Source organism: Pelophylax lessonae (genome assembly GCF_965119305.1).
Source record: "Pelophylax lessonae genome assembly, chromosome: 2".
In the NCBI taxonomy this organism is placed as follows: Eukaryota; Metazoa; Chordata; class Amphibia; order Anura; family Ranidae; genus Pelophylax; species Pelophylax lessonae.
The window spans coordinates 173,208,607-173,221,144 of NC_138769.1; the positions used below are offsets into that span (position 1 = coordinate 173,208,607).

Here is a 12,538-nt window from a genome sequence, read left to right on the forward strand (position 1 = left end):
GATGAGGGAATAACACACACCTGGCCATGGAACAGCTGAGCAGCCAATTGTCCCATTACTTTTGGTCCCTTTAAAAAGTGGGAGGCACATATACAAACTATTGTAATTCCTACACCTTTCACCTGATTTGAATGTAAATACCCTCAAATGAAAGCTGAAAGTCTGCAGTTAAAGCACATCTTTTGTTTGTTTCATTTCAAATCCAGTGTGGTGGTGTATAGAGCCAAAAAGATTTGAATTGTGTCGATGTCCCAATATTTATGGACCTGACTGTATATACACTATATTACTGAAAGTTGCTATTCCCCCAACTCCTCTCAATAAGATGGCAGGTTGAAATGATGTTAGGGGGGAGGACATAGGGAAGTAGTAGGAGGAGTGACAGACATACACTATATTAAAAAAAAGTATTGGGACGCCTGCCTTTAAACACACACATGAACTTTAAAGAGGCTGTAAACTCCCCCCAAAAAAAAAACGAAAAAAAAAAAAAAACCCCTGTAAGACAAAGGCATAATGCGCTAGTATGCATTGCATACTAGCTCATTATATAATACTTACCTTAGAACGAAGCCCCCTCAGCAGCGCCTGCACATCTGTGTCACTGCTGACATTTTCCCCGGAGTTACTTCCGAGTTGGCGGGCTCTGCGCTGTGATTGGCACGGGCCGCAATGTTGTCACGCGCGGGAGCCGACGTTCACGGCACGGGGCTTGGAAGGAACAGCACCCGTGGCAGTTCCTTCAGAGCGCACGCACCAGTGATGTCACTGGCTGCATGTCATATAAAAATCTCCTAAACAGTATACATTTAGGACAAATTTACACTACCTATAGGTAAGCCTTATTATAGACTTACCTATAGGTAACTGTTTGCAGAGGAAGCTTACTTCCTTTTTAATGGCATCCCAGTCTTAGTCCGTAGGGTTCACTATTAAATTTGCCCACCCTTTACAGCTATAACAGCTCTTCCGATAAGGCTGTCCACAAGGTTTAGAAGTGTGTCTGTAGGAATGTTTGACCATTTATCCAGAAGCGCGTTTGTGAGGTCAGGCACTGATGTGGACAAGAAGGCCTGGTTCACAGTCTCTGCTCTAATTAATCCCAAAGGTGTTCTGTCAGGTTGAGGTCAGGACTCTGTGCAGGCCAGTCAAGTTCCTCCACCCCAAACTTGCTCAACCATGTTTTTATGGACCTTGCTTTGTGCACTGGTCCAAATCATTTGGGGGGGTTGGGGATTATGGTGTGGGGTTGTTTTTCAGGGGTTGTGGTTGGCCAAATCTCGTTTTTTTTTTTTTTTTTTTTTTTTTTTTTAACAACAAACATGTTATACTTACCTGATCTATTGCAGTGGATTTGCACAGAGCAGCCCAGATCCTCTTCTCGGGTCCCTCTTTGCAGCTCCAGGCCCTTCCCTCCTATCGAGTGCCCACACAGCAAGCAGTTTGCTATGGGGGGCACCCGAGCCGAGCTGCAGCTCCATCTGTCCATTTAGACATGGAGCTGCCGTTCAGCCCCCCCCTCACCTGATTGGCTGACTAAATTTGATTGACAGCCACTGGAGCCAGTGGCGCCGCTGCTGTCTCCCAGCCAATCAGGAGGGACAGTCTTGGACGGCTGAAGGACTCGTGGACATCGCTGGACGGAGATTGGGTTCAGGTGAGTATTAGGGGGTGCTGGGGGGGGGGGGGCTGCTGCACCCAGAAGGTTTTTTATCTTAATGTATAGAATGCATTTAGATAAAAAAATCTTCTGACTTTACAACTTCTTTAAGGCGTCTGCATACCAAGACATTTTGGACAATTTCACGCTCCCAACTTTGTGGGAACAGTTTGGGGTTGTCCCTGTTCTAACATGACTGCGCACCAATGCACAAAGCAAGGTCCATAAAGACATGGATGAGCGAGTTGGGGGGGAGGAACTTGACTGGCCTGCACAGAGTCTTGGCCTCAACCCAATAGAACACCTTTTGTATGAATTAGAGCAGAGACTGCGAGCCAGGCCTTCTTGTCCACATCAGTGCCTGACCTCAAAAATGCGCTTCTGGAAGAATGGTCACACATGCCATAGACACACTCCTAAACCTTGTGGACAACCTTCCCAGAAGAGTTGAAGCCGTTACAGCTGCAAAGGGTGGGCCAACTCAATAATGAACCCTATGGACTAAGACTGGGATGCCATTAAAGTTCATGTGCCTGTAAAAGCATTTATTCCTGCATCAGATTTACTGTTAGGCACAGTGGGCGAAAAGGCACCTTCGCCCTGTATAATTACCGCCACATATTTTTCCCATTATTGGTAGAAATATGTCATCTAATATATGGTTTTTCTTTATCAAAGTATTCTTAGCTAGGTTAAGACCAGTAACATAGGTGTGAAAGAGGTGATCTTAGTAAAGGGTATTGCTTTGGGCACCAGTGGTGGCTACAGCGATAGAAATCCAGGATCACGGGACTAAAGAATAAAAACTTCCTTCCTGTTAAACCAGTAAAAGCGTACTTTTCCACCTACTGGAAGTATTTATCATTACCTGTCTGACCTTGCTGCTAAATGTTGTGTACAAACACACATAGTTAGTTTACACGAATGCTTCATTTACCACCTACAGAGCTGATCAGCATTTCACCATTTGGCTGCCAGCTGGGTTTACTCCTTCTGTCACTGTGCCTTCCTATTACATTAAAATAGAAAAGCAAAACTGTACTATGAATCAGTATTTCATACTAGCTGGATAATATTTCACTCATGCATTCTGTCATTTCTCTCCACAGGGATGGGGGAACCCTGCTGCAAGAATATAATGTTCTTCCCTGGATTTCATAGAGACTGTGCTGCAAAAAAAAAGGACTTCTAGATTTAGATATGTGACTTTCAGGAGCACTGGCATTACAAGCTCAATAGTCTTGATAAAAGAAAATAACTATTTTTCGGTAGTGGAATGCTGCACAACTTTTTTACGGTTTTCACATTTTTGTAAAGACAGCGTTGAGATGGAAGATTACTAGTTTCCCTGTTACTTTTTTTTTTTTTTGCAAGAAAATAAAAAACATATGCAAAGCATTAAAAATGTTTTTCAAGCAGTGATCATCCCTCCTATGGGACTGTCTTATTTATTGTGCATATTCCTCCTCAATAAGAGCATGTTTTTGTTTGGATTTTCTCCATACTGTTTTTTTTTTTTTTTGTTGGTTTGTTTGTTAGTTGTAAAATTCTGTTTCATGGTTTGTGTATTATTAATGTTAATAAAGTGCCTGAATTGTTTGATGCTGACTTGGTTCTGTGCTTTAATACTCAGAGGGCCATATGTGTATGTCTTTGTGTTGCCTATTACAACCAGTCTGGTGCAAAAACAAATGGGCAGCAGAACTAGGATGTCATTTAGGTCCCATTTGGTTTATTTGACAAACAACACACACTGTATTGTTCCTCCTAGCCCAGGAGCCCGCTCCCCCTCTGTACAGCAAACAAATGGGCTGAGCATCTAAGATGTCATTTAGATCGGATTCGGTTTGAGAGACAGCAAATGCCACATCGTTTCACCTAGGGCCCTCCCTCTAACGCATTTCACCCATCCAGGGCTTGGTGGAAGATCTTTATGACTAAGCCCTGGATGGGTGAAATGCGTTAGAGGGAGGGCCCTAGGTGAAACGATGTGGCATTTGTTGTCTCTCAAACTGAATCGGATCTAAATTACATCTTAGATGCTCAGCCCTTTTGTTTGCTGTACAGAGGGGGAGCGGGCTCCTGGGCTTAGGCACCTGTCTCACAGGACAGAGGAGCGATTGGACAGCTTGAGGTGTGTGATGATCATCTAACAGTCTTTCATTTTTTTATCTTTTTATCTCTTTTCTTTAATCTCTAAAAATGGCAGCTGGAATCCTGTTCCTAGGGATCAGGGAACCCTGCTGCCTATACACTTTAGCCCTTTCACACCATCATTTTGTAGTAGAGTGTGGTAAACAGTGCCTGCTTCCATAATTCTTCAAGCACAGTGTGATCTTACAATATTTTATTGCCATTTAATGCATCTACAGAGCGCAATTATGCTACAGTATACCCCAACACATGATGTGCTTTGCGGTGAGCTGCGATAAAAAATTGCAGCAATAATGTAGTGTCCCACAGTATACAATAAAGCATGTTGTGGCACATGTGTTAACTTAATTCACCTCAGTGGGATTGAACCCTTAAAGTAGATCTAAAAGCCATCACTAAAATCTCATATAAATTTAACACGGTAATGCAATTTCAAAAGTTGTTTTCACTACTTTTAAATCTGCAAATTACATTAAAATAATACTTGGTGTTTCTGCCATGAAGATCCTTGTTCAGGCACTTCCTGTTGTAAGGTGATAACATTGTCCCGGTCTCCCAGTTGTTCTCTTGCTTTGTCACCCCATCATTTGTGCTTCAAGCTGAAACTATAAATGGTCAAACCAAAGCTTATTATGCAGGACTGGAGTTTTTAAAATATATATATATATATATATATATATATATATATATATAGCCCAAACTATGTTTTTATCTTGAATTGCATTGCAAAGGGTAAAACCTCTGCCGTTTTTTTTTTTATCTTTGTCCTTCTCAAGAGATTTTCCATCACTTCCTGCCCTATAGACTCAATAGGAAGTGAGATGAAAGTGAGGGAAATGCCTTCTTGTTTCTGGAACAAGTGTCCCTATTGTAAGGTTTCCTTTAAATTCTTGTTCCAGTGACAATTTGAAATTTTGCTCAATTTTACTCAATTGTAATCCTGGTGACAACAGTCCTCAATGCTCATTTATAAAAAGAACTAGAAGATCCCTTCCCAACAACTTATTTTTAAAGGCCACTGATTTTCTAACATTTCTTAGCTGAGGGCAGAATCTCGTGGCAGACACATTTACTGGTTGCTTAGGCAATGGCAGCCAATCAGTGCCTCATTTTCATGGTGCCTGCCCCTGACCATAGAACAGAAGCACCAAAGAAACCCTAGCACAAAGGTGTCAAACACAAGGCCCGCGGGCCGAATCTGGCCCTCCAGGCCATTTCATGTGGCCCTTGCACCTCTCATGCAGCTACATCTCTGCCCCCACCTTGTCTCAGCAGACAGCAGCAGAGAGGACAGAACTGTGCCAGATCCTGTGCTTCCCCCTGCAGCTGCAGAGAGGACCCCCCTCAAAACTCGGCAGTTGGCAGCAGAGAGGAGGACACAACTCCTCCTACAGATCCTGCACCTATCTGTGCACCTGCAGCACCCCCTCCTCTCCGCCTTCACTGGTCTTAGCATTCGGCAGACTCTGGAAGCTGACTCCAGCCCTCCTCCAGACCCTTCAGTTGCTGCTTCCCATCGCTGCCTCCAGCTTTTTCACAGCAGCAGCACGTGGTAAAGGGGATGCACTGTGATGTAAGGGAGGGTGGAGGCCAGGGCCGCACTGGCCTACCGGGAAGTTTCCCGGAGGGCCGCCGGCCCTGGGGCCACTTTAAGATAAGAGAAAAATAAGACTTCCGCGCCACGGACTATATGGATAAGTGAACACTCAGTGTATAAATAAATTGTAAAAGGTATAAAAAAAAATATATATATATATATATATGAGGAATATATCTAAAAATAGGCTGCAGCCTCCCTGAATGATAGTCCGGAGACTATACAATGGATGTAAGAAAAAGTGGGGATAGTGGCGCTGCCTATATTGAATTAGATATAAATTATGGTGAAAACTCTAGTGGTTAAAAATGTGAAAAGTGCCTACGTGCTAACATTGATATGTGCAATAATATAATATAAATTCACCAGTACAGAAATACAATCCTAAACATCAAATTGGTGCAAATACGCAAGTGCAATGTATTAAAGTGCCTTCAAGAATGTTGAAAGTGACTGGTGCAAGAAATTATATGTGATAAATAACATACATAGACGATAGGCTACCAATTAATATGACCAATAATAATAATATTCATGCAATCTTAAGGTGCTTTTAAAAAGTGCTATATAGTGTAAGAAACCCCAATATTACCACATTCACTGGTAAAGGGGTAGTGTAAAGTGCCAACAGAAAACAGTCCAAAATCTATACAGCTTGCAAAGTCCAGTAGAGGATCTAGTAAAAAAGTCTATATGTCACATGCAGTGACCACAAGCAAACATAAGTTGAGATAGGTGACAACACTCAGGTGACAACACTCTGGTGATTGATAGATGAAGAGTAACCCCGTGGTGGGTGGTAAGGTGCTGGGATATCCCTCCAGTGGAAAGGCACACTTACCAGAAACACCCACCCCACACAGGGGTATAGAGCGGGTGTTTAAATGGGTCCAGCAGCCCAGCGATATCCTCCTATGCCTGGATGGGGGCGTGTGCCGGAAGCCTGGCTGGTCCTAGTATGGATATCCCCTGGTTTGGTCCCCTGTGTGCTTTCCTGATCTGGGTATGCTCCGAGGTATCCCCCGATTCCACTCCCGATATTATGCCAGAGAGTAAATGATGGACATAGTGTAATGCCGTAAGGTGATTTATTTAGCATATAATATACAGAGGTACTCACATTTGAGCAGGTAAAATCGAGCGTAGATGTGTATCAGAGCGATTGCGATCCAAGCCTCGATACCATATGGGTAAACCGGAAATGACTCGACACGCCGTACGCGTTTCGTAGCTAGTACGTCATCAGCAGCGTCAAGTCACGTCCGGTGAGCTTCCTTAAATATGCATGCGGTAACCAGGCAACCAGTTGACGCTTGTATTTCAATGCGCGGTCCGATCATGCGGACTACGGGAAGATGGCGCCTGCTTACATGAATATAAATATAAAAGACCTCCATCCGACTATGATAATAGACTAAAGGGCTGGAGCAGGGCCGAATATATAGATAAAGCTATAAATATATTAATTAATATAATAAAAAATGGTTCCTGGTGGTGGTGCATGTTCATATTTCCGGAAGTTAACATACATTTCTCTATCGCTCATTGACAGACGTAGTCCTTGGTGATTTAGCACCTTCGGGTTATGCTGCCCTCCACAGGAGTAGGACTAGACAGGAAATAAAAATGCTCTGGCCACACCCTAGGGGCAGTCCCCGAGGGTATATCCTCTCTCTCTCTCTGCCACAGCAAATCAGTTTTTTTCTGTCTAGTTAGGAGTAGACATGCCGGTTTTCGGTAATTCGATATATCGCGGTATTGCATAGCCACGGTATTGTTATTGTGGCATTTTTAAAATACAGAGTTTCTCTGCTCCTGGGTCTGACTTGTGAATTGATACATTTCAGTGAGCTGGATGACTCATTCACTCACACAGCTAACGCCTTTCAGCATTAAGCCCCCGTTCACACTGGGGCGACCTGTGAGGCGACCTGGTCGCCTCACAGGTCGCCGCAGGTCGCCTCCCATAGGGAAGCTGCGGACCCGTTCTGATAGGAGCGACACAAGTCGCTCCGACTCAGAAAAAGGGTCCGGAGCTTCTTTGGGGCGACCAGGAGGCGACCGCCATAGACTTCAATGTTACGAAGTCCGTGGCGGCCGCTCCGAGGTAGCGGCGCGCTGCTCGCACCGCGACCTCGGAGGTCGCGGTGCGAAGTAGCGTCGCCCCAGTGTGAATGGGGGCTAAGTCTCCCAGTAACTATAAACAAAAATGATTACATTTGTATCTTTTCCTTACCTCTGCCAGGGAGAAAGGAAGTTTAACCTCTTAAAGACTGGACCTTTTTCTGACACTTGTTGCTACTTGCTTGCAAGTTAAAATCAGTTTTTTTTTTGCTAGAAAAGTACTTAGAACCCCCAAACATTTTATATATTTTTTTAGCAGAGACCCTACAGAAAAAAATGGCGATTGTTGTAATATTTTATGTCACACTGTATTTGCGCAGCAGTCTTTCAAACGCAATTAATAGACTTTAATGAATAAAAAAAAAAACGTAACAGTAAAGTTATCCCAATTTTTTTTTTTGTTACACAGAGAATCGTGAGAGAATCGTGATCTTTATTCCAAGCTAAAAAAATCGTGATTCTCATTTTGGCCAGAATCGTGCAGCTCTAATATATATATATATATATATAAATATACACACACACACACACACACACACACACACACACACACACACGCATAGCAGCCCACATTACATTATTATATAGCCATCAAGCAGTGTCTGGCCTACCTGGTGATGACTGGTCCTGGCGCTCTGATCCGATGGCCTGGTCTTTAAAGGGGCAAATCCTTGCGATCCAGAAGTGGTTAAACCTGCAGGAGGACTGGTGTTTTTATCTATTAATGACTTTACTATTGCTTTAGGCCTGGTTCACATGTATGCGGGTTGGTGGTTCACATGTATGCGGGTTGGCGGCCCACATTTGCACAGGCATAGCAGCCCATTGATTTGAACGGGCTGCTATGCCCTCATTTTCCACAGAAAAAAGGTGCATGCAGCATTTTTTTAAAATTTAGTGGCCTTGAAATCCATCCTGCTTTTGCACCATGCGACTAACCTGCAGTTCCTGCTCTGGCAAGCTTTCTGCATTTTTTGTATACGTGGGCACGGCATTTAAAAACAGTTTGCGTGTGCAGCAACGGCAGGTAAGTCGCATGGTGCAAAAGAAGGATGGATTTCATGGCCACTGCATTTTTTTAAATTCTGCATGCACCTTTTTTCAGCTGAAAACGCAGGCATAGCAGCTCAAGCCCATTCACATCAATGGGCTGCTATGCCTGTGCAAATGTGGGCCCCCAACCCGCATACATGTGAACCATGCCTAAAGCAATAGTAAAGTCATTAATAGATAAAAACACCGGTCCTCCTGCAGGTTTAACCAATTAATGACTTTACTATTGCTTTAGGCCTGGTTCACATGTATGCGGGTTGGGGGCCCACATTTGCACAGGCATAGCAGCCCATTGATGTGAATGGGCTTGAGCTGCTATGCCTGCGTTTTCAGCTGAAAAAAGGTGCATGCAGAATTTAAAAAAATGCAGTGGCCATGAAATCCATCCTTTTGCACCATGCGACTTACCTGCTGTTGCTGCACATGCAAACTGTTTTTAAATGCCATGCCCACGTATACAAAAAATGCAGAAAGCTTGCCATAGCAGGAACTGCAGGTTAGTCGCATGGTGCAAAAGCAGGATGGATTTCAAGGCCACTGAATTTTAAAAAAATGCTGCATGCACCTTTTTTCTGCGGAAAATGAGGGCATAGCAGCCCGTTCAAATCAATGGGCTGCTATGCCTGTGCAAATGTGGGCCGCCAACCCGCATACATGTGAACCGCCAACCCGCATACATGTGAACCAGGCCTAAAGCAATAGTAAAGTCATTTATAAACAACACCTCCTTCAGGTTTAACCACTTCTTGACCACAAGGATTTGCCCTCTTAATGACCAGGCCATCGGATCGGAGCCGAGCGCCAGGACCAGTTATCACCAGTTAGGCCAGACACTGCTTGATGACCTATTTTAGGCCTGGTTCACAGAGTCTGTACTGACTGACTATATAATAATGTGCATAAGTGAACCAAAGCCCCTAAATTCAGCAATGAAATTGAAGTGAGGTGGAAATTTAATAATTTAAATTTAATAATAGAATACCGTGATAATACCGTATACCGTGGCAAAACCTTAATCAATTAATCGCAGCATGAAAATCTGATACCGTCACAAGCCTAGTTAGGAGTAAGGACCTAGATACCTTGCTGGGATCTTCGATCCTGGCAGGATTTTTTTCTTAAAAAGATTTTTTCTAGCGCTCATTGACAGACGTAGTCCTCGGTGATACAACACCTTCGGGTTATGTTGCCTCCACAGGAGCAGGACTAGACAGGAAATTAAAAAGCTCTGGCCACACCCTAGGGGCAGTCCCAGAGGGTATATCCTCTCTCTCTCTGCCTCAGCAAATCAGTTATTTTCTGTCTAGTTAGGAGTAAGGACCTAGATACCTTGCTGGGATCTTAGGTCCTGGCAAGAATTTTTTCTTAAAGGATTTTTTAGACAGCTTTTTTTCTCCAGTGTTCCTGTGAGATCTTCAAGCAAGAAAGCTGAACTGGGCGACGGGCTGGATGTTGAGATCCGGTGGTCACCCCAGTTCAGCCTACGAGCGCGTGCAGGCCATAGCTCCGCGCTGGGTCGGCCGCGACAAAGTCCCATTAAAGGACTAACCCCGCGAGTTAAACGTCTCGCTGAAACGCCAAAGACCATGAGTCACGGCGTCCGTATCGGTCGACAGCCCTCCCGCCCCGGTGGAGAGGGGTACTGTCAGGAGTTGGTGCCCGCCTGGTTCCGGTATGGTGAGTAGTATGTTCCCCCTTTTCCCCTGACGGGTCTTGTGGTGAACGCGGGCCCCTCTCTGTATGGTAAGATAGAGTCCCTCTCTATCCTATAACATGACACAGATCCTCCTACTTTGAGTGTGATTTTATGTGCAAAAAGCCAGGAGGCTTGGTTTGGGAGCTAACAATCTAATTGTATACATGTTAAAAAGATGTAATCTGTGGCATTCTGGGAATCTTACGGTGATAAGAATAAGTTACCTACCAGTCAGAAGCCACGGACATGTAGACTGCCTTCCTAATCAGATCTCCAGCTATTAGCAGGCCTCCCGAATGGCCATGCGGTCCGCCAGGGCCGGTACCGCCAACCACGCCAAATCCCCATGCAGAGAGAGTGTTGTGTGCCCTGCAGCACACCGCTATTCAGTACAGGCCGCCGCCATTTTTTTTGCTGGATCGCACGAGCCGCCATTTTGGCGTAGCCTCGTGTCTCCAGCATGGGGGCGGCCATGTTTGAGGTGATCCAAACACCTCGTGGAGCTTGGGGAGGCGCCGGAAGGCGTGCAGAGGGGCGGAGCCGCCTCCTTTCTTCCTGGGCAGCCAGCCAAAAGACTTCCTGTTTGTCAAGACAGCGCTGTAACCTGTTGCAGTTAAACTCTGAGCATCAAGTGGTGAGCCTGGGGGTCTATCTCTCTCTCTCTCTCGATCGATAGGGATCCCTAGCAGGTAACACTAAGGGGCTTTTTGTGGCGCTGGGGGTCTGAAAAAAAAAAAAAAAAAAAGTTTTTTATTTTTGAATTATATTATCCAGGAAGTGACTGGAATTATCATGGACCCTGCCACACATATTCCCCCACCTGTTTCCCTCGTCGAGGGGGCCACGGGACCCGCCAGTGCACAGAGTGTAGAGTCATTTACAGCAATTTTGGAGTCTATGGTGGCTCGGGTGGAGGCGGCCTGTCAGGGACGGGGGTCAAGGAAGCGACCCCCGCCTACCCCTATACTATCTGACACCTCTGACTCAGATTCAGAGATGGTCACTGCAGTTGCAGGTTCCTCTGCAAGGGCTGTTATCCCAGGTAAAGCCCCCTCAGACAGTGAGGAGGACGCTTCTTCTCCTGCTATAATTCAGGAAGAAGCATTGGTGGACGCACTAGTTGTGGCAGTGCAGGAAACCTTAAAACTTGAGGCTTTACCGGCAGAGGCAACTGAAACAGAGATTCCTTTTGGTACTAATAAGCCCATCAAAACGGTGAAGGTTTTTCCTGTACCCAAATGTTTCGGTAATCAGATTAAAGGAGAATGGGAGCATTCTAAACGTACCTTTACTATTTCCAAGCGTATTGCTAGACGCTATCCGTTTGAGGAATCCATCATTAAGAAATGGACGGTACCACCAGTGGTGGATCCACCTATTTCCAGGCTGAATAAAGCCACGGTTATCCCAGTGGAGGACACTTCGTCCTTTAAGGATCCGGTGGATCGAAAGATGGAAGCAGAGTCCCGCACCATCTTCTCTCTGATAGGGTCAGCATTTAGACCAGTAATTGTTATTGGTCTAGTTTCCCAGACACTTACGGAATGGGCGAAAATGGTACGCCAAGACCTTAGGGGAAAGGATATTCCCCAGGAGACATCTGATTTGATGGAACAGATTATACAAGGGCTACAGTTTTTCTGTGACGCAGCCTTGGACACTACTCCCTTATTAGGGCATGCATCTATGTCAGCGGTGATCCTCAGACGTGTGCTGTGGTTAAAATGCTGGTCAGCTGACCTAGGTTCCAAGAAGACCTTGACAAATCTCCCTTTTCAGGGGAATCGTCTATTTGGGGCCAACCTAGATGAAATCATTAAGGATGCCACTGGGGGCAAGAGCACTTTTTTGCCACAGGCTGCAAAAGCTAAGGGACCTCGCAACAAGCGAGGACCTTTCTTTACCGCCCATAAAGGGCGCCCGGCTGGTACTAGCGGGAAAGGCAAGACTCCTCCAGGAGGGTTCAAGAAGGGCTGGTCGGACAAGCAAAGGACCAACCCAGCCAAACCCGAAGCAAAGGAGTACACAGCCTGAAGGTGCGCCCCCACCCGGTTTCAGGGTGGGGGGACGTTTTCACCGGTATTCAGGACATTAGATCGAGCATCAACTACTACTACCGGTGCGATTCTTCCCTTCCAACATTTAAGTACTACAGGAAGCGGTAGTTACCGTTCCCTGAATAGATCTTTTCCTTTACCTTTTCCTAAGATTAGTCCCTATACCTCACAGGAATCGGATCTGGTTGACCAGATAG

General features: G+C 45.2%; 1 protein-coding gene across 1 annotated transcript in view; it reads left to right on the forward strand.

Moving 5' to 3' along the window:
• BCLAF3 (BCLAF1 and THRAP3 family member 3) overlaps positions 1 to 3,262 on the forward strand; it is a 205,818-nt gene extending 202,556 nt beyond the window's left edge. The window contains exon 13 of the mRNA XM_082245414.1: positions 2,770 to 3,262. Coding sequence (XP_082101540.1) covers positions 2,770 to 2,799 — 30 coding nt within the window. The 3' untranslated portion in view covers positions 2,800 to 3,262. The remainder of the gene's footprint in view (positions 1 to 2,769) is intronic.
• The last annotated feature ends 9,276 nt before the right edge of the window (positions 3,263 to 12,538 follow it).